Here is a 24,442-nt window from a genome sequence, read left to right as displayed (position 1 = left end):
TTCTTATATTTCTACCTATAGTTGAAATATTTCAAGTTCTACATTATTTTCGGTGACGAGTACTTATAATAATTCGAAGGCCCTTGGAGTCCAGCTTCGGTACAGGATCAAAGAAGTCGTGGGCCATTTCCACGTCTTCCACCGTTGTCTCATATAAAGATATGTTATAGCGACGGAAAAGAGTTCCCAAAACGAGATAAAGCTCAGCCCAAGCAAGGTGCATGCCAAGACACATCCGAGTGCCTTTGCCAAATGGAACGAAATGTTTTAATAGCTCAGTGCGACTTTCGGGGTTGTCAAGCCATCTCTCCGGGCAAAACTGTCGAGGTTCTGGGAATATTTTGACATTATCATGCATGAAAATGGAAGTCATGCTCACGGGAGTTCTTGGTGGAATGTGCCAGCCGTGCAAGCTCAGTGGTTCGTCTGCCAGCAGTTGCAGTCTATGCGTCACACCATATGCCAGCCGCAGACCCTCAGTAATGTACGAGGTCAATATTGGCAACTTCTCCAGTTTACGCAAGGATAGCGCTGCAGATTGATCTGGGAACGCCTCATCCAGTTCTTTGAGTAAGTCATATAATCGCAACGGATTAGCCACCGTGTGGAAGACAACGGTCTTGAGCACATTGACCATAGTTAGAGTGCCAGCTCCGATCAAGGTCTGTCCCTCGCCCTTCAACCTTTCGACCGTCTTTTCACAAACGGGCAGTCTACTTTGAAGCAGCATATCAAAGACACACGAGGATGTCTTGACGTCAAGTTTGCCCTCAGCACCTTGTGAATTGTTCTTGTTTTCGCTGCCAATTCGCTTGTCTATGATCTCCTGGACGTTCAAATTCATCCACTGCAATACATTTAGTAAATTATACTCGAAACAGCCGGATTCGGGAGACGTTACCTGCTGAATAGTATATAGGCAGCCAAATGCAGGAGAGATCCAATACACGAGCCAAAGGGGAAGTTTCGCCAGCAGCGGAACAAGCCAGGGAAACTGCTTAATAAGATGGCTAAGCTCTGATGGCGCTGATATTGTGTTCACCCAATCTGGTGCAAATTCAGGGTCGTCTAGTAGCCGGAATGGTTCACCAAAACAGTACTTTGAGATGACATCCCCAGCGAGACAGGCAAACGCAAGACCCGCGTTGACAGGTTTCTTTGCGACAGCAAATCCATCAAGTCGATTGCATAAATGCCCAATAAAAACATTAATATCATCCTGTAACTCAAATATAGCCGTCTTGGAAAATATTGGATTCAAGGCTGCTCGTCTGACGCGGTGATGCGCATGGGAAATGGTTGAAAAGACCGAGGTGTTGTTGCCAAACATCCTGGCGGCCCACGGCCACTTATCCCTTCGAGAGGAGGACCCGGTATACAGGACTCTGTAGAATTCAGGGTCTTGTACATGGATCTCAAATGGATTAATTCGAACCACGGGGCCTGAATATTCCATGGCTTAGTATGATTCGGTAGGTGTGACGTGTTGCTGGTAGAGAACTCACCATATCGTTCATGCATCTTTTCGATCTGGCGAAAATAGCTTCCACGTTTGACTACATCGAAATAAAACTCGTACCAAAACGTAGCCGCTGCGATTTTTGGTCCTGGAAAATGAGCTATTGGGCTGCAGTGAAGCCGGTAAGTGACCAAGCCAATACACCAGACAGAGCTTAATAAAATAACAAAGCCCATCACCACCTGGCAGAGTATGACAGGGGGAGGCGTCTGTTCGTATAGTGATAGAAGCATTTTCGGTACGCAAAGATCTAAATCAAAATTTCGGGAAATAATTCAGATTGGTCTGGAATTAGATGTAGTCGTGGAGAGTGAGATTTCCGAGCAGCTCGCCCCAACAAATAAATCATCGCTGCAACAGCACTGAGGCTATGACTTTGGTGATTTATCTTTTTTATAAAAAAAAAAAAAAAAAGGAAAAAGAAAGAAAAGAAAGGCGAGAATTAATGATTAGTGTGAGTATCTATTTTTCTTATTTTTGTTATTTCTTTTATTTTCTTTTAGATGATATACCAGCATGCCTCATTTTTAGTTGATCACCGTGTCGCCTGTCTGTCTTCGGCGCCTAGCTCAGGCTTGCCATACTCTCTTTCCATATGAAAGCAGTCTGCCCTTACAGCTTTGAGAAACTCAACAGGTCTGGTGCCCCCTGTTCCATTGGAACTAGCTATGCTTCTTGAGGTTGCGTCTTGTTTTTCGGAAACACGTACTTTGCTCGAGGCGGCCGGCACGACTACATATCGCGTCACGATCTGAATATGAAAGCTCCTGAACTCTGTCAGAGCCTTCACGCAATTTCCATACTCTAGCCGTACCGCGCTGTTTGCCGCGAGCGGTTCTAGAGCCCTCGAAATGCACGATATTTTTTTTACCTCACGTAGAAAGGCCCGATGGCAACCAGGCAGGTATAAATGCATTTCCTAGCAGCGGGTTAATACTGCGACCGTGACAGTTACCTGCGCGTTGTAAAACTCACCTCAAGGAACGAATTCCCGATATGATTTATGCCCAGTGCAACATCTACAAAATGAAACAGCGCGCTCTGCGCATTGCTCGGGCCACGAAATTTCTGGTAGACATTTTTATCGCGAAGCTGGAATTTAATGCCGTGTGGCAGGCCGACATCGGCCAGGCCAGCAGTGCCTTCAAGAAACGGCCTCAGAGTGTGGTAAAAAAACTTTGGGCTGCACCTTGAGTACATCTCCGGTAGAATCGATGTCATTCTGCTTATAACTTCAGCTGCGTCATGCAGTAGCTCAGTCAGTACGGGAAAGTCTCCCAGTTCAGCAGCCTCATTAGCGCTCAATAGCAATCGTATCAGTGGAGCACCTGCTGCTTCAATGGCCACCGAAATGCAGAAGAACGCGGACTCTTCGGGACTTCCTGTAAATGAAGTGCAAGTCTTGAGACTTCCTAGTTCCATGGGCACGCCCTCTGAGCCGCATTTGTGGTTCCAGATTGTCTGACCCGCATAGGTAGCAATACAGGGTAATCCAAGATGCGTGGCGACATCCATCAGCGGTTGTGCTATACATTGTGGCAGGATCTGTATGATGGTTAGCTAATTTATGCTATTGTAACAGAAACATTAGAAGGACACTTGACGAACTTGTGCAGGTGGGTGTTTATGAAATAGAAATGCGTTTGAGATAAACCCTAGCACAACGTATGCTCGTTGCCAGTTTGGCTCGCTTTGCAGGTGAATGGTGTCCAGTACAGGTAGAGCTGCAATTTCAGCTCTGAGAGTGTCGCTGCGAATCAACTGTGGCAATTTTGACGCTACTGACTCCCATGGTTCGTAGTAGCTATCTTCAAGCTTTAAGAGCGGCCGACGTTCTGGAAGAAACCCCGCCACAGCTGAGACTTCGTACTTGTCGAGGGTCTGTAGAAGGTACGCCATCCTCTTGTGTGATCGGTTAGCACCATGGCCAAGAAATATGGCAGAAGCAAATATTGCTTCTAAAATATAATATCGGCTCAAGCAAGCTACTGGTTTATTTTGTAGGTGAAACGCCATACATTGTGGTGGGGGGGGGGGGTTGCCTGCACTTAGCGCTGAGTTCGGGCCATGATTCTCTATTTTTATACACTCTATGTAGCCCTGTGCAGATAGTTATGTATTGATTCTAATTTAGGCTAAGAATGCTTTTAAATTACTTAATGTAATTTCACTATTCTTGAGAAACTCGTCAGCAATTATCTGCAAACTCCTGGCCATTTTCGCAGCCAGTTGGGTTGATATCACACTCTCGCGGTATTGAATGGAGCACTTCGTTGACCCGTCTGAAGCAACGTCCGCGGCAAGAACAACATCATACTGTACTTCGGTCAGCTATAGTTCCTATTACACTAGCCACTTCTTGCGGTGGCGAACAGAAGAAGTTGGGCAACTTACATTCCAAGAGTCTTCGAAGCTCAGCATGGAAACTTCGACATTTTCTCGCCGCATACGAAGGCTATCGACGCCCGAGTTTCGAATATTGACCATAGTATTTATCGTGCCAGCAGTGGTGCCATTTACTGCATTCTGCGCTGCACGCACAGGCTGTTTGCCTCGCCGAAGGCTCAACTCAATATGCCGTTCTTGTATGCCTCTGACTAGTCGCAACAGGGTCGTCGTGGCCGCGATATCCAAGTTCAGCACGAAAAGATCCACAAAAAGGCCGACAGCACCCTCGATCTGCGGTATATCGAGACATCTTTCGGACGAGACGTAGGCAAAAGCGACGTTTTGATTTGAGACGTGCTGCGATAACACCAAACTCCACGATGCGAGGACCAGACTGGATACTGTGACGCCTTGCTCCAGAAATAAATCTGACTTGTTAATATGGATGTGGCAAATGGATGCCGTAGTTTTCGATTTGTGTTCATTGCCAGAGCTCCTGATAGCTGACGCCGAATCCGGAGTTATCACACAACATGTCGGATCTGTGTCCTGCTTCTGCAAAAAGTCACGGTCGCGCTTCGCGAGATAGGACTTGTAATAATCGCCGTCGCAACCACTTGACAGACTCTTTCCTCCAAGTAAATATGACTTGATGAGGTCTTCGAGGAGCGTGGAACGTGAACCCGCGTCGACAATGGCATGGCTGAATTCAAGGCGGAACTTGGCTTCGCTACCCTGTGCGCCCACGACCTCGAATTGGTGAAGTCGATCAAAGTTAAGATCTGGTGCATCATGAGCTTGTATCGTCCACTTGCGTCGGACAACTGCCAAGTGGCCACCTGCCGCCTCGTCGAACACAAACGCAGTTCTTAGGCTGGCGTGGTGTTCGACGACGCGTTGCCATGCTTGCTGTAGCCGGCGCGCATCTACCTCTCCAGAAATATTTTTCTCCGTAACAAGAAAGTTCCATATTCCTCGTACCCAATAATACGACGCGCCTTTGGCTTGGCTCTCTAGCATATGGTTTTGGATGTCCGACGCCCAGTATACGCTCTCAATACCTCGGAAGTCGGTGATGTTGTTCCGTAGCAGGCATTTTTCCTCGTCTGGAGAAATAAGACTCAATGGCGCAGAAATGGCATTTAAGCAAGCTTTCGATTGAGATGCCGCTAAATGCAAGGTTTCGTGCCAGATGCTACATAGCTGCTGAATTTTGTCCAACTGCCTAGCCGATCTCGGTGTAGTCATCGTAAACTGCAACTGGTTGTTCTCAACCGACACCAATATTTCGAGCAATGAGAGTCTTGGAGCAGCTGGATGAGCTGTTTCCTTGCCTACAGGAGATAATCGAGTAAAAAGGGAGTCCGCTCGGTCAACTTGTCGGAATCGTCCAGTGAAGTTAAACACTACCTCCATAGGGTGGTGTTCCTCGAATGGCTCCTGATTCAAAAACCGGTGGCACCAGTATGGATGTCCATTGTTTGGCACAAAGCACTGAGCCTCATGTGTGTATCTCAGAGCAGACATAAAATCGCGAGCGACGCAGGCGGGCACATGAATTGGATAGGCGGAGGTAAACCATCCCACGGTATTAGACACATCCAAATCATCGGTCCAGGATTCCCTTCCGTGTGATTCAATGTACATGTTGGGGGTTTCTCGGTCCAAAAATGTGCTTGCGAAGGCTTTGTAGAACGCCGCAATCATGATATCCACGGGTTTGATTCCTGAGCTTTGGTCAAGCAGAATGTCTGTCGCGGACGTATTCACACAAAACGTGAAGTCCATAACGTCGCCATGCATATTAAACAATGCATTACAGGTGTCAATTTGTTTCGGATACCAATATTCGTAGTTTTCTTCGGCGAGACGTATCGGCAGAACCTTTGTGCTGTCAAGGCTGCGAGAGTAGTCTTTCTGGAGCACACACCATCTCTGGAAGGACGTTGTGGGCTGGTCAATGGGTTTTGATAAGAGGATATTTTCCAGATCCTGCAAAATCACCCTCCAAGAAACCAAGTCAATAACAAGATGATGCGCGACTATAGTCAAATCCTTTAATGCTTGCTCTGTTCCAGAAGCAAAGACGCGCAAGAGCACGTCTGCGGTGGCAGGGATATCCAGCGCCCCAGTGTCCAGATTCAGCGCAGTACCTGGGTGGAAGGCAACGTACTGAGACATGTCGGCGTGCGTGGATATTTTCTGAGTCCATTTTCCCATCGCATCACACAAAAACCTCGCTCGCAGCATAGGATGCACAGCTACGAGCGTCCAAATTGCATTTTCCAGCGCTTTCAAAGTCAGGGGTTGGTTGAATTCAAGGGCCACACTTTGCACAAAGCTATTCGGCCTGTCGCCCACCACATTAAAGAAGAACTGCTGCACAGGGGAGAGAGGGAAGGGCTCGATAGAGCTCCCGCCCTTCGAGTCATGCGCGTTGCTTTGACTTTGGTCGGAAGAATTGGACAAATGTGCCAGTTCGCGTAAGCTGCGGTTGGACAAGATATCCTGGACGCGAAGCGACAGGCCTGCGTCTCGCGCCAGCCGTCGCAGCTCGATTGCCATAATAGAATCTCCGCCGTTACGAATAAAAGAGACATCGGGGCGCAATTGAGAAGATTTTTGTACATCTTTCCCACCCCATAGTACGCGACACAGAATATCTCGAAACAAGGAGTCAAGGCCGAGTCCATCCTCGACTATGGGAGCATCATGTACTTGATCCGACTCGGTCGGCAATCGCAGTACCGAGCTATCTGATAGCGTTGCTAGCCATGTCCGCAAGGCCTTCCTATCGATTTTCGAAGATGAATTCTGCGGTAAAAAAGGCAATTCTATCCAGTGGTGTGGTATCATCGACCGCGGGAACTCGAGTTCGAGGGAATCTCGTAGGAGCTCCACCAAGGACGATGGTAGACCGCGGGCCTCAGAATAGCAGGACAGCTCCGAAAAGGCCGGCTTCGCCGCTCGCGCGCAGTCTTCGTCTCTCTGCGTACTCGGCCGCACAACCAGGGCAACCAAATTTTGGCGGAAGCAACCCTGTTTGGGCAGGTCTATAACGGCGCTGTGCAGTTGGGGCAGCGCAGCGAGGTAGCTTTCGATTTCCTCGCCGTTGATGCGTTGCCCCATAATTTTTAGCTGGTTATCCTTGCGACCGTGAATCCTGGTCGACCCGGTTTCCGTCATCTCGGCCAGATCGCCCGTCTTGTAAAAGCGCTCCTCCGGCGAAGAGGCCCACGCCAGGCCTGTGATGAAGGAGGCTCGCGTACGCTCTGTATCGTTGTAATACTCTCGCGCCAAGATGCGTCCACCAATCACAAGCTCACCGACATTTCCAGCTGGTAAAAGTGTGTGGTGATTTTCTGCATCAACGATATAACACGTACTGGCGACAGCGTGGCCAATGATGTTCCCGGGTAGCTTGGTCGCTGAACTCCTCTCTGACATTATACACGCAACACTAGCCTCTGTCGGTCCGTATACATTGAATAAGCGAAGATGTTTGCTCCATGTGTCTATAACATCGTCTGGTATGAGCTCTCCGCCGAGCTGGAGTGCGGTCAGGCTCGGAACATGACTCGGCTCGATCATTTTGATCGAGGATGGTGTGAGCAGCGCATGATTGACACGCAGGCTGCTGATGGCGTTCGATAGATTGAAACGATCCTCTTCGGTTGGTACGCAGACGCACCCTCCATGAATTAGTGTTGTGAGGATTTCGTCAACCGACACGTCAAAAGCATGCGATGCGAACTGCAGAACTCTGGAGCCCGGCTTCAATCCAGTGAGCTTCCCTCGCTCCAGCGCGCTGGCCGTAAACGCCCCATGCTCTATGACGACGCCTTTCGGACTACCAGTGCTACCAGAGGTGAATATAATGTAGGCAGCAGTTGTTTGCGTGACTTTCGTGCGCCATTCTCCATCACCAGTGACTGGAAAGGGGCCCGTTGCATATTCTGCTGTTAGATTATCATGCAGTACAAGAGCCGTGGGGCAAAGTTCGCGGGCCCTCTTTGACAAATTCGGGGTTGATATCACAAGCCGAGAATCAAGCTGTGCGATCTGTTTCTGCAACCTGTCTTGAGGGTGGCTTGGATCCAGTGGTACAAAGGTAGCGCCAGACCTGAGCACTGCGACCACCGATAACGTGTAACGTAAAGACTTTTCCATCAATATCACAATCTTGGCCTCCGAATAGACTCCAAGCTGAAGTAGATGATTCGAAAGCCCGGTACTTTCTTCCCATAACTGTGCGAAGGTGAGGCAGGCACCAAGCTCCTCAACGGCTGGTGATGATGATGATGATGATAACTCTATTAACCTAATGCAGCCCAGCTAGTGCGCAGTGGCTATGTAGGCGCTTCCTCCGGCGGAAGCAAGAGCTAACCGAACGCCCCCGAAACGTAGTAGATAGTAAATACAAAGGGAAACGGCGTTTTGCCAAACAAATGCAGCTGAATATCAGCCCATTACAGTACCTATACACCCTTAATAATCAATCCCACTGTTTTCCTCCCTCACTTCGCCCTCTCTCGCCTGCGTTGCTATGTATTACCTTCTTCCACTTCCGGCAGCGTATATGCAGCTGCTTGCTTCTTTCGATTGATGTTTGCTGGCTATATAAGCTGTTCTAGTCAACCAGAGTTGACTCGACCAGTCGGTGCAGCGTATTTAGTTATAATCGTCCTAGCCCGTCTTAGGTTGAGCTAGGGTTTCGGCGGTTATATTATATATTGTCTTCGCTGCCTGCTCCCCTACCAGATTCGCTGTCTCTGGCCGTTGTTTCGTCGTCTTCTGGTTCCGAGTTAGGGTTAGGATCTAGCGTAGTGTTAGCATCTAGCTTAGCGTTAGCATCTGGCTCCGCGTTAGGGTCTGGCTCTTCGTTAGTAATTGGCTCTGGTTCGATCTCCGTCTGCCGGAATTGGCCTAGGAGACCTATTTATAATATGAATTCGGCTACGTAGCGGGTGGCCTACGGATAGGAGACGATCGCTTCGTAGTCAGCGGTCGCTCTAAGATCTGTCCGTGCCTAGATCTTTTCTAGTATCTCGTGACGCTGCTTAGTGTATAACGGATACTGTATAAGGATATATCTCGGTATTTGAGACCCCTCCTCGCAGTGATACTGGTCAGAATCACGAGCGCTGATCTTATATAAGAAATAGTTTAATACGATACGTATCGAACGTATTTAGATTAACACCGATATATAGTGCTTAGGTAGAGATTTATATAGCTCTAAGGCTTTCTTATCCGGCTTCGGGAGTAACCGTTTAGTCGGTTTCCCTATCTTTTCGCGGTCCTACTTAGTAGCCCAGCGCTGCTTAATCCGCCGCCGTATACGGCCTTTAGCTAGGCTAGCCAGTAGGAATCGAGGCTAGTCGGATATAGGTTAATCCGAGCCGTTCCTGATAGCCCTACTGGTCGCCGCTAACTTTACTTTAACGTCCGCCGTCTTATTACTAGATACGCCTACGTATACGGGGATCTAACGGATCTCGACGGGAATCTTATCGGACGTAGGCGTATAAGCGGGTCGGAGGGCTCGTACGTGATTATAAATTTAAGAGAGTACGTATTAGCCGGAGGACCGCTTAGGATTTCGTACTACCTAGATAGTAGCCTAGTAATTAGAGAAAATGACTATCTACTTATAGGTCTAGAGCTTAGCGATCGCTATCTCGATACTATTAAGCTCCGTAATATATACAGTAGACTCCTAGAGAGTCCCTAGGTATCGTTGCAGGAAGATACCGTCCTTTAGGGCGACGGCGGAGGCGCCGACCTAGCCCTTATACCTACTTCTATCCGTAAAGGATAGAACTATCGGGCTACAGTTCTATCCTATCGGCCTTCCTCCTCCTTCCTCTTATATTATAGTTATAAAGCTCTCCTAGAAGAGAGACTCTGTCTCGATTCGGTTATACGAGGCTCGCGTAGCCTTTGTATCTTTAATTATATATAGGATCCGTGTCTCCTACGGTAATAGAACGAACGCTTTACGGGTCTCCTAGACCCCCGGGATATTCAGGATTCCTTTTAGTTTCTACCGGTAGGCTTCTAGTAGTCCCTATCCTCTACGCTTAGTAGCCTTAGTCGTATACTTATAGCGTAGGTATTCCGGTTAGGCCTATTTTGGCCCTATTTAGATCCGGATAGCGGTTTCCTCGATTATTTATTCTATTTAGAGCTTAATAGGTAGTAAGAATAGTTCTATATTAAGTGCGGCTGCGCTAGTTGACTTGAATACGCCGGAGATCAGGAGGGCGGTGCGTCGCTAGATCTTAGTATATTCGTTAGTGATCTTTAGCCGTTCTCTATATAGCATCGTTCTTGCCTTAGGGTAATACTACGCGGCAACGCCGTATAATATTTATGGGACTACTATCGCTTAGTAGACCCGCCGTATAGCGTAGAGAGATATACCCTAGGTAGAGCTAGTGATGGCCCGGAGGGCCTCGAGGCTCCCGTTGGCCTTAGCGAGTAGTTTTTGGCGATGTATACTAAATATAAGATACTTATCGAGCCAAATGCCGAGATATTTAGCCTGTTTAACTGGTTAGATCGTCTGAGTTGTGACGCATGGCTTACATAGAGGATTGGTGGAGCGGAGGACTGGTGGAGCTGAGGCTCTGAGGGTTATGTGATAGTTATGTGATCTAGCGCGAGCGCTCACTATAGCTAGTTGATAGCCTCCCCTATAGTTTCTTCCTTCTTCACTTTCGTTGTTTCGTTGAATGTACCTGTTTCCTTTATAGCTGGCTCCTTCGTAATATATAACGAAAGTTATCTTCTTATCTTTCTATCTCTGTTAAAGCCGTACCGACACGAACAGCTCGCTGTCGCCGTCTCGCTTTATAGGACGCCCTACCCCGAACCGAACTAACGAATCCTAAGCGATTCCGACCGACCGAACCGAACCTTCCTTCCCCTGCTAAGATAAGCCGACGTTATAGTACGATCCCGATCGACCGTAGCTCGCCGTTAGCAGAGCACGGCTACCGATAAGCCTTATAACTAGACTATAGAAAACCTGGCTAAAGGTAATAATACGAACCCCGATGAAGCTAGGCCTATCGAAGACTCTCCTGAATAGCATAGACTACGCGACCCTCTCTCGTTCCCTAGTGTAGGAAACGTCGACGTCGACTATATTAAGAATTATACGCCTAAGTAACTTTATGACCTCCTATATCGTGTGTACTATGAAAACTAAGCTCTTATTGCCTAACGGGATGCTATAGGTGCTAAGTATAAGGAATTAGAGCGAGAGCTCGTGACTGCTACTCTTAAGGTAGGTAAACTAGCCTTAAAGGTCGTAGACCTATAAGACTGTATACTGCGAGGACAGCCGCCGAACTATTAGTTAACTCTGATTAAGTCCTCTACGACTAGAGCCTGTTATACTGCGAAGCTCCCTAATCCCCCTCTCCTAAGCGATAGAAAGACTATTTGCTTTACTTACTAGGTGAATTAGATGCGATATAAGTTACGTAGTAATACTAATTATTACCTGACTCCGTCTGACCGAGTCTATTATATATCTACCCGAACTGAAGGAAAAGCCTAGCTGTATATTAGTTCTCGTATAGAAGCGGGAGTAACTAACCCGTATAACGATACGGAAGATATAATCTAATACCTTAAGGGAGTGTTCTCGAACCTAAACCGAGTGGTTAAAGTACTCTATAAATATACTAATCTAACTATAAAGCCGAAGGATGATTTTAATGACTTCCTAGCTGATTTTTCCCGTCTCGCCTAGGAAGCGAAACGACCTAAGTAAGATCGACTTCGGGACCTCTACGGTAAACTGCCGACTTCCCTTTAGACGTAGACGTTATATATACTCGTTAACCCTAATATAAGCTATTAGCACTTTGTTAACCGCTACTAGGCTCTAGCCCTTAGTCTAAATTTAATCTATAAGTAGAAGGAATCTCGCTGCGGCTAAGCTATAACTAGTTCTGGCTCGGGTTCTAGAAATCCTCTTAGTACTACCGCTGCTAATCGTGGACGTACTAGATCCCTTTTTATTAAGCGTAAGGGTACTACTTCGACCTTTAAACCGATAACTGCGGAGGAACGTACTATCTACCTAAAAGAAGGCCGATGTTTTAAATGCTATAAGTAAGGATATATCTCTCGCGACTGCCTAAAGAAACTACCGACCGTTGCTTTAATCGATACTACTACCGAGCTCGCCGCTTACGAAGCTCCTGCCGCTAGTGCTACTCCCGAGTCGGGAAATGCCTAAGCCTAGGGAAAGTCTCCTTCCTAGGTAGTGTGACTATATTACTTTTTATATTAAATCTATAGAAGTTATTAGGAAGAGGAAGCAGTTTATCTTTTAATACCTAAATAGCTTGTAATAGACACTCTTTCTTGATTCGTGCCCTTAGTGATACTGGAGTAGACGGATTTATATATATCGATACGTAGCTAGCGCTGTAAGCCGCGAAGGCCTTTAGATAGCTAGTGATATAATTAGAAAAGGAAGTGCCTACCCGGGGATTCGACGACTACCCGGGAAAGCTAATTACGTATATAATCGAGTTAATATTAATAATTGACGGCTGCGTATAACGCTACCTACTAATATTAATCGCGGATCTTAGTAAGTACGATCTGATCCTCGGACGTAAATAGTTTACGGAGTATAAAGTCCTTCCTAACTGTGCGAAATGACGTTTAATCTAGCCCGAGGAATCTAGTCTATAAGATAAAGTAGCTAGTTAGCTCTCTATTATCCTTCCCTGTACTATCTTATAACGGCCCGATCCGAACTTAGAGTACTAGAGAGATACGGACCGACGCGACTAGCTCTTCGAGAAGGTCGACCGCCTGCTATATTATAAGCTACTAAGGACTACGGCCGGAGACCGGAAGTAGGTACTCGCGAAGATAGAGCGAGCGTTATAAGGCGTATAGCCCTTTTCTTCTATATAGAAAGAACGATAGACCCGGACCCTTTAAATATACGTTCCCCCCTCTAATACTATTATAATAATTAGAGCCGTAGGATTTTATCGATACTTATAGAAAGAAGGTAGTAAGGTCTTCCTAACCTTACTTAAAGAGATTAACCGAATCCTAGAGAATAAGGGACGCGAGCGTCTATCGGAAGAGTAGGAGATTAAGCGTACGATCCCGGAATATTATTATAAGTTCCCCGATGTATTCTTAGAATAAGACTCCGATACCTTACTACTGTATTGAGAATTCATCGATTATTGAATTATTCTCGAGGAAGGCCTAGTTCTGGGATACTACCTATTATATAAATAGTCAGAGGAAGAGCTTAAGGTAGCTAAAGCTTATATTACGAAAAACCTAGCGTAAGGGTTTATTAAAGAAAGTAAAGCCCTTTTTAATTTACCTATCCTAATAGTACGAAAACCTAGCAGAGGGCTCCGGTTTTATATTAACTACTGTAAGCTAAATTCGATTACGAAGAAGGACCGTTATCTAATCTCTTTAATTAATAAGATCTTCTAACAGTTAGGAAAAGCGAAAATCTTTATAAAGTTAGATATCCGGTAGGGATTCTACCGGATTCGTATAGATCTTGACTTAGAAGACCTTACTACCTTCCGGACGCGTTATAGGTCTTACAAATTTAAAGTGATGCCTTTTAGGCTTACGAACGGACCCACCTCGTTCTAGCGTTTTATTAATATAATACTTAGTAAATATCTCGACGACTTTATAACAGCCTTTATCGACGATATCCTAATTTATAGCGAAACGATAGAGGAATATATTAAATATATTAAGAAGGTACTATAGAGGCTTCGGGAGGCGGGACTCTAAGTAAGCTTAGGCAAATACGAATTCTATACTATAACTACTCGTTTCCTAGGCTTTATTATCGGTACCGATAGTATTAAGGTAGATCCTGAAAAGATTATAGTGATTATCGACTAGTAATAGCCTACGATAGTTCGCGGGGTACGATCCTTCCTAGGATTCTATAGATTCTATCGACGGTTTATAAAGAACTATAGCCGAATTACTAAACCGCTTAACCGCCTTACTAAAGATAAGAGACTATTCGAGTAGAGCTCTAAATATAAATAGGCCTTTCGCGAGCTTAAGCGGATAATAATAACGGCTCTGGTATTAGCTTATTACGATCTAATAGTACCTACTAAGGTCGAGACAGACGTATTAGAAGGATATATAGGAGGAGTTTTATTATAACTCTAATCGGACAGCTGCTAGTACCTAGTCTATTTCTATTCGTCGAAATTGACCGCTACCGAATAGCGGTAGGATATCTATAATTATGAGATATTCGTAATTATTAAAGGCCTTAACCTCTAGAGGGTAGAGCTAGAAGGGCTATAACGGGATGACCGGTTTAGTATCTTCTCCGATTATTAGTTACTATAATATTTTATAACTACGAAGAGGCTAAACGCCTGCTAGGCTCGTTAGGGGGAATTTCTGTTAAGATTTTACTTCCTAATATATTACTTTACTAGAAAGCGGAATATTGTCGCTAATACTCTCTCGCGAAAAGACCCTAGTTCTACTAACGGACTAGAATAAATCCTCCTACCTCGTAAATGCCTAGAGTAGGGCGTATACCCTAATAACGATAATCTTTAACTATTAACTACCGAAATCGCCCTAGTAACGACTACCTCTGACGATCAGACCCTAGACGATTAGTTCCCGACTATCTCTACTGCGATTAGGATAGTCGAGAGAGCCCTTTAGGCTAATCTGACCTATACCTTACTCGAAGTGAATCGAAACTAGGCAAGAATAAGCAAGGACGGACTATAGGAAGTAAGAGATAGCCTCTTACTTTACGAAGGGAAACTAGTAGTGCTAGATAACGGGGATCTTAGAGCTCGCCTACTAGATAAGATCTACCGCTAACCGTCGACTACGTATCCCGGAGAGACTAAGCTGAAGGCCCTTCTCTCGAGCCGCTACTAGTAGTCGGGCTAGGTAACCGACGTCGAACGATACGTAGATAACTATTAAATATATAAGCGGATAAAGACTTAGCGAGATAGACCCCCGGGGTTATTATAACTACTTCCTGCCCCGTAACGGCTATAGTAATATATTATAATGGACTTCCGCTCTTTCCCGAAAGATAAGTATGGTTATAATACGGTATTTATAGTATACTATCGCCTTAGCAAGCGCTAGGCGTCTATCCTATGCCATAAGACCACTACCGCGGAGGATATAGCTACTTTATTTATAATATACCTCTACCGATAGATAGGCATGCCTAATTCGATTATATCGGACCGCAGAGGACAGTTTATATCTATATTCTAGACTAAATTCTGCCGAATACTTAGTGTCAAGCGAAAACTATCCACAGCCTACTACCCGTAGACCGATAGTTAAAGCGAGATCGCTAACTAATAGATAGCCTAACGGTTAAGGGTGATAGTGAATAAATATTAAGATAATTAGTCGGACTAGCTACTAATAATTAATTTTACTACGTCTACGCTACGTTAGGACTTAACTAAGAGATCCCCTTTCTTTATCGAACGCGGATACGAGCTAAGGATATCCTTTAACTAGAACCTACCTACCGAGCCTTCCCTTTTACTAGAAGCGACCGAGGACGTACGGACATTTATAAAGCGAATCGAACGAATTTAGAAAGAGACCGCCGAAGTAGTTAGACGTATATAGGAACGCTAACGTATATAGGCGAATAAGCACCGCAGAGAGGTAGATTTCGATGTAGATGATATAGTCTATATCACAATACGCTATTAGGGACTAGACCGCCCGAGCCGTAAGCTATTAGACTAGTCCAGTAGACTATACAGGATTATAAAGAAAGAAGGGAACGTATTCAGACTAGACCTACCCCCGTCTATAAAGGTACACCTAGTCTTCTCGCCGAGCAAGTTACGCCTCGTATCGAAGACGGAGCCAATACCTAGATAGATCGAAGACCCTCTACCGCCGGTAACGGTCAATAAGTAGTAAGAATAGGAGGTTAAAGAGATCCTTCGGTTACGCTTATACTACCGGAAGCTACAGTACAAGATGAAATAGTTCGGTCACGATAAGGACGACACTTGGTATTACGCCGCTGATTTCAAAAACGCACCGCTAAGATTGCTTAACTTTCACCGGCGATATCCCGATTCCCCTGGGCCTCCGAAGAACTTGCAGGCCTGGCTAGCTGCAGCAGAGGTTAATGAGTTCGTAAGTGATTATCCAGATGATAATTTTCTAGAGTCTCGGGGCGAGACTCTTTAAAGAGGAGGACTATATGACGCATGGCTTATATAGAGGATTGGTGGAGCGGAGGACTAGTGGAGCTGAGGCTCTAAGGGTCATGTGATAGTTATGTGATCTAGCGCGAGCGCTCACTACAGCTAGTTAACAGCCTCCCCCATAGTTTCTTCCTTCTTCACTTTCGTTGTTTCGTTGAATGCACCTGTTTCCTTTACAGCTGGCTCCTTCGTAACATGAGTGGCGGTTTGTATAGCTATCTGGTTATGGCCGGTAGGGAATACATGGTCGATGTTGTATATGTCAAAGTCGCTATCTTCTGGCTAGATAATTCGATATTAGTCGGCTGTAGGTTAGTCTTGAATTTAGGGGTTCCGAAAGTGAATGAGTTTAAATTTCTCTGGTGCAAACTTAGCCGCGTATCGATCGGCCTAGACGTTAGCCTTAGTTAATGCGCCTTCCAGTAGTTACACGTTTCGGTAGTAAGACTCAGAGACAGCGATAGTAGCTATATCGTCTACCTACCTAATTCCTCGCACGTAATCATCCTTGCTTATGCCCTTCATGCACGTAAGGATAAGAGGGGTGTTAAAGATTAGGAAGATAATGGGCGATAGCGGTGATCCCTAGGGGATCCCTATTAGTGTAAGGAAGATATCTAAGGTATAGCCAGTTAGTAGCCTAATACGTATCGAGCGGCTAGTCAAGAAAGACTCTAGCTAAGCGGCGAAATAGCCCAGTCCTAGCCTACGGAGGTTATAAAGTAGTTATTAGTAGGAAACGTTGTCGTATACGCCGGTAACGTCTAAAAACAGCGCGGAGACTACCCGGTCGTATCCCTATACGGTATATACTATATTAAGGATTATCTATATGGTATAGTCGACACTAATACCTTTCCTTCTACCTAGATAGGTCCTTGGTAGGAGCTAGTGTTCCTCTACTGCCTACGTAATACGAGCAGCGACGACTGACTCTAGTACCTTGCCGAGGGTATTTAGCAGGGCGATTAGGCGCTAGGACTTTAGTTTACGGAAGTCTCTTAGTCCTCCCTTTAGCAGCGTAACGGTAATCGAGTACTAGAAGTAGCGAGGATTGAAGCCCGTTCGTATATATACGTCGAAGATAGCTATTAGAGTGGCTACGAACTCGTGGCTATCTGCTAAGATCTTCTATATACGGTTTAGGATTATATCCTCGCTAGGTGCTTTATTAGGCGGTGTTCTCTTAATAGCGTCCTTAACCTCCTATTAGGTAATAATAGGGAAGTCTAGCTATTTCGGTAAGTATATATTAGGGATATTAGAGAGGTCGGCCTCCGGTAGCTAAGGAAAGAACGCCTAGCGGAGGGTCTTTACTTTCTGCTAGTTCGTCTCTACTAGGCTATCTCTCCTATTAAGTGTTAGGACGTTACGGTAGGCCGGCTGGTTACGTATATACGCCTATTTAGAGACCTTCTAGAGACTGCGGGGACTATCTTCTACTATCCGTCTTACCTAGCTACGGAAGCCGTTTCTCAGAGCCCTATTAATTATCTTCCCTTTCTTATTCTTTAGTTCTTTATATTCGTTCCCGTCCTCCTCCGTTACGCTATCCCTCTTATATCGACGGAACGTATAGCGTATCTCCTTAATAGCCTCGGTATACTTAGGGGTCTACTCGGGCTAAGACTATTCGGATAGTCTAGCGAAGGGTATAGACGCCTAGATGCCTTATTAGATAATACGTATAAGGTAGTCGGTAGCGTCGTCGATCTATTACGGGGTTTAGAGGCTATTACTATTACTACTGATTTAATATAGGTTTAGTTCGATAAATTTTAGAAACTTCTCTATATTTATCGCCTTCTAGTTCCTCTACGGGTTTTCCTCGGCTAGGATAGGCGAGATATCTATTATAGTATATATAGGGAGGTGATCCGAGTCGGTATACACTTTCTCTGTTACCGTATAGCTTACTAGGTATATACGTAGGTTAGCCGTAGCTAAAACTAAGTCGATAGTTATTACTAAGTCCTTATCGCGCCTAGTGATTATACCCGGGGGTAGCTACGGATCTAACGCGGCGACGGCTATTAGGTCGAGTAGCTTATCGGCTTTAGGCTCTAGCTATTAGATTCTGTCGCCTCTCTATACCGGGTAGTGTAGGTTATAGTTACCTATAATTAGGTAAGAGACGCTTTTCTGACGTTCTCTGGCTAACGGTATAAGTTCTTTTAATAGATCTAAGGCTCCCTAGCTACCCCTCTTGTTATATAGATTAAATAGCCGAAGCTCTTCGCCGTTGACTAGCGTTATCCGGAGCTCCTATAGGTCACAGGAGTAGATAACGTAGGTATACTCGCCTAGTTTCTTTAATATAAATATATAGATGCGTATACGAGCTACTTCGACGGGTAGGCTTAGGTCTGTCGGGGGTCGGAGGAGGTTATAGGTACGTTAGTAGGGCCGGTGAGTGTTATTTTTGAATTCTGACTTCTACGGCTCTTGGATAGCGATAATATCTACTAAGAGAACCTCCGGGTCTCTTAGAAACTAAGCTATTACCTTATCTTTCTATCGGTTTACGTTATATTAGTATATTTTAAGTTCTCTTAGTATATATTATTGCTGATTATACTAATTTATTAACGTTTAGACGGGGCTAGTTTTTTTAGGGTTTTCTACGCTCCTAGCTTTTCCTTTTAGCGGTTTTTACTATATAGCTTCTTCCGCTTCTTGCTGCTTATCTCTAGTAGCGAGCTAGGTTAATCCGGTAGCGATAGTACCGATAGTAGCGATAATAGTTAGAACTCCTAGTTAGATAGCTATTCCGGTAGGGAAGAGAGGGAGGATATCGACGGTTCGTTAGTATTATATAGTACTAACTAGCCTTTAGGTTCTTATATATCGCCCTCGGCTTCGGATGTTAATTCCGCCCTTCGCCGGTTTACGTCCTCGATTAGTTTCGATATCCTTACTAATCTTTTACTGCTTAAGTTTCCTAACTAGGAGTCCCCGGACCGTTTTCCTCTGCTAATTAATTATGATTTTTTTTCCTCTACGGTCTTTATATAGGTAGTATATATCTTAGCGGTTCGTTCTCTAGCTACTTTAGATTTAGATAATATAGGAGGGAAGGTTCGGTAAAAAACTAGTTAGTGCCGTATAACGCTATCGCTCGGCCTGAATTAGTAGTTATTAAGTGATTTAAGCGAGATTAAGGGGATTATAGGGCGAATCTGTAAGGGTTTAGGTGTAAGTTCCTCTCTAGGTTCTTCCTCTCTAGTCTCTTCTTCCCTAGCCTCTTCTACTCTAGCCTCGCCTACTCTAGCCTTTTCTACCCCTATATTAGTCGAGTTTAATACGGTATAGGCTTCCGTAGCCTTTTCTATTCCTACCTCTATTAAATTTAGCTCGGGGTAGCCTTATATAGGTTTAGAGGTAGGTTCTTCCTCGGCCTTATCTACCTTAGTATCTATCGAATCTAACGGTTTTTATCTTTATTCTATACTATTATTTACCGGAGCCGTTGTCGACTTAGTGTCGGTAGCTATTACCGGCTTACTAGCTATCTTAGTTTTATTCTTTGTAGTCTTAGTGGTTTTGGTAGCCGCCGCTTTAGTAACCGGCGTAGCTACGCTTTAGGCGGATCGAGATAGGATAGGACCGGTATCCTGCGAGCCTCCGTTATTAGGCTATACGGCTAGTATATTGCTACTCGTACCGCTAAGCTCTTCGCTAGATAAGCTTTAGGGGGTTCCCTATAAGCTAACGGAGGAGGGCTGTAGGTTCGCCGGTAGCTATCGGATGCTAAACGGTACGGGGACTAGATAAAATCTTCCCCGGTATTTAGCTCGCTTATTTATCCGCTCGACCTCCTAGATATAAAGCTGATAGTCCTAACTCTATATAGCGTATACGCCTTCGTAGTTAGTATATTTATATTTTTTACGTATATCCTTCGAAGGGTAATCCCGAGATTAATAGCCCTCCGCGTAGTATATATATCTAATAGGTTAGGAATAGGCGGTTCCTATATATCTAAACTTTTGATAGTTAAAACACTAGCGTAGCCGAGACTCTCGATCGTATAAGACCGCTATTAGGTTATTATAGTCCTAGAGGACTCCGTAGCTAATAGCCGTATTTATAGGGACCGGTAAGGTAAACTCGAGGATAAGAGAGCCGCTCTTACCCGACGGGGTCTTAAGCTAGTAGATCTTAGCGATCTCTGTATCTCCCTAGAACTAAATATTCTCCGCTAGTAAATCCTTAATTACCTCCTCCTACGGTAGGTCCTCCGACGCCCGGTTAATTCTTAAAGAGCGTACGTTAACGTTATAAATCACTACTCCCTACGTTAGTAGGTAGACGAAGGTAGTCTTATAGAGCCCTTTAGTCTACTTATTACGGTAAATCCGTAGGATCTCTACCTCCTTCGCGTTATATACAGTAAACCGGATATCCCCCGATTTAAGCTATCGGGACGCTAGGATTATTACCTAGGCGAGGGCGGGTGTCGGATCGCGAAGGGACTATACGGCTTTAGCCCTAGCCTAGTTAGTACGCTTAGTAAGCTCTACTAGCGTTAGACGGCGGAAGACGCCTACTTATACCCAATCTCTAAGGCACACTATAACCTCTCGGTTACGTACGACGTCCGAAGCTCGCGCGGGCGCAGAATCGGACGAGTTAGGGGAGGAGGACTGGTAGTATACGGGCGTAGGCGCTCTTCTAGCCTGTTCAGCGAAGGATCTAACGGTCTGCTTCGCTAGCGGTTCTACTGCCGTCTTGATATCCTATATATCCTTACGGATAGCTACGAGTTTAGCCTACCAGTCCGTCTGTAACGGTATTAATAGGAGGTCCTTAGTAAGCGCCTCTATACGCTTAAGGAAGTCGGCGAGCTTGGAATACTAGGATTCCGGTACCTTTACCCTATTCTACTTACTACGCAGTGCTTTCAACAGTGCTTATACATCATGATTGGCGTTCAGTACGCGCTTACGGTTCGATGGCAGAGATTTCGATGGGCCTCCGGGCGCCCCTGACGGGACAGGCCCAACACCCTTTTGCGCACGCACCACCATGATACTGGCCTGACAGGGTCAATGCCAGTATCAAAGTGTAGCGCAGGGAGTTAGATGAAATTTGCCGTGGTCTGTTACTCGCTAACTGGTCTGGTTCCTGAGATATTTCAAAAGTTCAATTTGGCGCTGGAGTTGTTGTTTTCCCTCAACGGCTGGTGCATCTGGTTGATGACGGCATTGTTCGGCGATCAAGTCGTGAATACAGGCGTTTGATTCTGCTTCTTGGTGCATATTTTTTGTCGTGAGTTCTCGGTATTTCGTGATACTGCCAGATGGCAGGTTCGAGTCAAAGGCGCCTCTCATAGTCCCAACGCAAGTCTTTGTACAAACGCTGGCGCGTGGCTAGACAAGATGGACGACGTATCTGCGACCCCTTTCTCTAATTAACAACGTGCGAAATATAGTAGATATAAAACCATAGAATGGTCTTTTACTATTTACTGGCAGCCTGATTTACATAAATCCATTCCGAGCGGCAGATACGCCCATAGAGGAGTCGGCTCAACGATTCTACTTATGCCTCAAGACGCCTGGATCGGATGACGAGTACACAGCGCAGACCCATTCATCCTTGTAAGCTGAATTATCATCAAGCTAAAGCAAGTAAAACTAATCTATCTGTTTCAACATGTCATACAGCTAGAATGAGAAGATTGCTCCCCTCCTCGAGGGCAGAGCCGCAGACCGCGACTAAGCCTTATTGGGATTTTGCTTGGTGAGTGCCAATGAAATACCCAAATCTATATAGCAGAGTAAGATGCTGGTTAATTTCGTGTATACCTAATATTCTAACCCAGTCTACCTGTCTTAGCTCTGGAAACTTTTATCCTTTCATTTAATACTCATCCCTACGTAGCCTCTCGATTGTGTCTAGTATATGCTTCGTATCTTCGTCCTTACATCTCTCCCCACCCATGAATGCCTGTAGTACAGGGTTGAGACTTTCTAATATTTGAATTACTTTTGGGTTGGCTTCTGTGATGCCAAATGCGAGCGCCTCTAGCATCCCCGATGTAAATGCTGTGGTGTGACTTTATGGATAGCAAGTGACACACCGAGATTAGCCATTTCATTCTGATTATCAATATGCAGTATTTACTTACACAATAGAAGCGATCTTTGGTGAGCAGGCAATGAGTATGCCCATGCCAACGGCGTCGCCTAGCACGAGCCAGCGTTTCCCAAACCGTTTTTTATCGTGGAAGCGACTTCGGAGATGCTTCTTCCGGTCGTTTTCGTCCCAGTCACTGTGCATGTCTTCCAGAATATCATCAATGACGGATGATGTGTCACCTCGGCCCTTGCCTTTGGGCTTCTGCGAGCCAGACATCTTCCACTCTTGGCAGGCTAGGTTGTATGAAGTGTGGAGCATGACCATGGCGACTCTGTTGCGAATCTGGTCATCTGCCATGTGGGTGTCAAGCTTACAAATACACGAGTAGGCGCTATAAAGCTGCTTGCGAGCTGTCCCCTTCAGGCTTGGTTTGGGGAGGCGTCCTTGGAACCAAAAGCCCTCTTGTTTCCAGCGCTCTAGCCTCTCTTCGAGAAAGGGGACAAGGTCGCTGCGCAGAGCGTTTATAGACATATCATACGTTTCGAGCAGCACAGCCTCAGAGAGATTGTATGCTGATCCCTTGCCATAGCGGTGTGTGAGTCTGGTCAGTTCACCAGGCTCGGCAGCATACGATGAATCTATCGGCATAGAGACAGGGGAGCACTGCGCATCGGTGAGTCTTTCGGTTCGATTTTGTTTGGTCTGCGGCTTTCTGAATATTTGTGTGACAGTTTTGCCGCTGCGTCGAGTAGACTTTGCAATTTTAGATGATGCGGTTCGAGCTTTCCGCGCCATTTCCGTTTGTTTTGGCCCCTGAGTGTCGGGCTCCGGTTCTAACGGCGTGCCACAACGTGTCGTCATCGACTCGTCAATCAAACTACTCGAAGCTGAAGAGCATGGAGTCGAGGCAGGCGTGGCGTGGCTTGTGCTGTAACGATGGTCAACATCGTCAAGTTTGTGAATGGAGAAGGAATGACATACTTAGAAGATAAATCTCTGATTAGAAGAGAGGGTGACTGACTTGGGGTGAGGTCGTTGTCTCTCCATAGAACACCATCCCAGTCGTATTCAATTCCCTGCAATGTGGATTCAAGAACTAAGGGGTCGATTCCAATGGTAGAGGTGTCCATTCCTTCGAACAGCGGCTCTTGGCGCACAGAACTGTCATTTTGGTTGGAGTAGCACAGCTCGGCGGCCAGCTCAATTTCACCATACCCTCTGCCAGATTCAATATCTACAGCTGGTGCTAAAGCTCCCAGCTGATTGCAGGTGTTCCACAGTGATGCGACGTCAGTCTCATTGGCGTGCGATGGAGGGAACTCAAACACACGTTCCCCATCGACTGCGCACCCGGAACGAGCTTCAGCTCTGCTGAATATTAATCTGGCATCCCTGCCCCCAGGGTCGGTCGAGGGCACGGCTAACTCTACTGAGATGCCGCAGTCCTGCAGTTTTGTGGAGAGATATTCGATCGCACGGTTGTCGTGGTTGTCAAGATGATACGTCAATAGTTGTGCGAGCTAGATGCAAGACTTTTGTCAGCCGTACTGCTGGTGACACATGCTTTGTTTGTGCTTTTTTTTTCTTGGTTTGTTTTTTGCACTCCAGGAATACATAGAATATACAATGCTCACACCGTCAAACAACCCAACGTGTGTGTGCGACGAATACTTACACTATCCCAATCGCTGAAGCTAGGATCCATTGGTTTAAGGTGACCAAGTCAAGGCTTTCAAAGCAAACGAATTGCGTGCGTCGAAACACATATGACAACATTATCGACGACGAAAGGTATCGCTCTTTTAAGACAGCAGAGATTTCGCTGACGTGGCAAAGGTTTCAACAAGGCTGCGCTACTGCACGTCGCCCATTCCAGCCTCATCGCCCGCTAACAGGGTCGGTCGCCCCCAAGTAGTTACTAGCGTAAACAGTTGCCTCCGGATTGCAAGTTCTTGGACCCTTCTTCCGTCACCAAAGTCCAGGATTTTACTAGGATGTATGTTATACCTCGGAAGGAATTTTCGTCTTCCTTCAGAAAATTTCAGCGGCTAAGATCAAAGCAGCGAACAAAGAAATAATGAACCTAGTGGGAAATTAAATGGCATAGAAGCATACAAGCGAAGGTACGCTATACTTAGTGCGGGCGCTAGTCTGCCAGGGACACCAATCACTGTCAAGCGTC

General features: G+C 45.7%; 3 protein-coding genes across 3 annotated transcripts; all 3 read right to left on the bottom strand.

The window, feature by feature from the left end:
• Nucleotides 1-43: 43 nt before the first annotated feature.
• On the bottom strand, nucleotides 44-1,456 carry N7482_001574 (cytochrome P450; the record flags this gene model as incomplete). The annotated part of the gene is made up of 1 exon (XM_056683699.1): nucleotides 44-1,456. One exon carries the CDS (start codon nucleotides 1,454-1,456, stop codon nucleotides 44-46), a length of 1,413 nt encoding a protein of 470 aa, XP_056547305.1.
• A 598-nt stretch (nucleotides 1,457-2,054) lies between these two features.
• N7482_001573 (uncharacterized protein) lies at nucleotides 2,055-8,077 on the bottom strand (the record flags this gene model as incomplete). Its single annotated transcript, XM_056683698.1, has 6 exons — nucleotides 2,055-2,167; nucleotides 2,229-2,286; nucleotides 2,495-3,064; nucleotides 3,128-3,477; nucleotides 3,676-3,835; nucleotides 3,914-8,077. 6 exons carry the CDS (start codon nucleotides 8,075-8,077, stop codon nucleotides 2,055-2,057), a joined length of 5,415 nt encoding a protein of 1,804 aa, XP_056547304.1.
• A 14,228-nt stretch (nucleotides 8,078-22,305) lies between these two features.
• On the bottom strand, nucleotides 22,306-23,965 carry N7482_001572 (uncharacterized protein; the record flags this gene model as incomplete). Its single annotated transcript, XM_056683697.1, has 3 exons — nucleotides 22,306-23,188; nucleotides 23,242-23,780; nucleotides 23,936-23,965. 3 exons carry the CDS (start codon nucleotides 23,963-23,965, stop codon nucleotides 22,306-22,308), a joined length of 1,452 nt encoding a protein of 483 aa, XP_056547303.1.
• Nucleotides 23,966-24,442: the final 477 nt, after the last annotated feature.

This window comes from Penicillium canariense, assembly GCF_028826845.1.
Source record: "Penicillium canariense strain IBT 26290 chromosome Unknown utg000001l_segment0_segment0, whole genome shotgun sequence".
NCBI lineage: Eukaryota > Fungi > Ascomycota > Eurotiomycetes > Eurotiales > Aspergillaceae > Penicillium > Penicillium canariense.
Note: the sequence above shows the minus strand (reverse complement) of the source record. Positions and strands in the feature narration are given on the sequence as shown.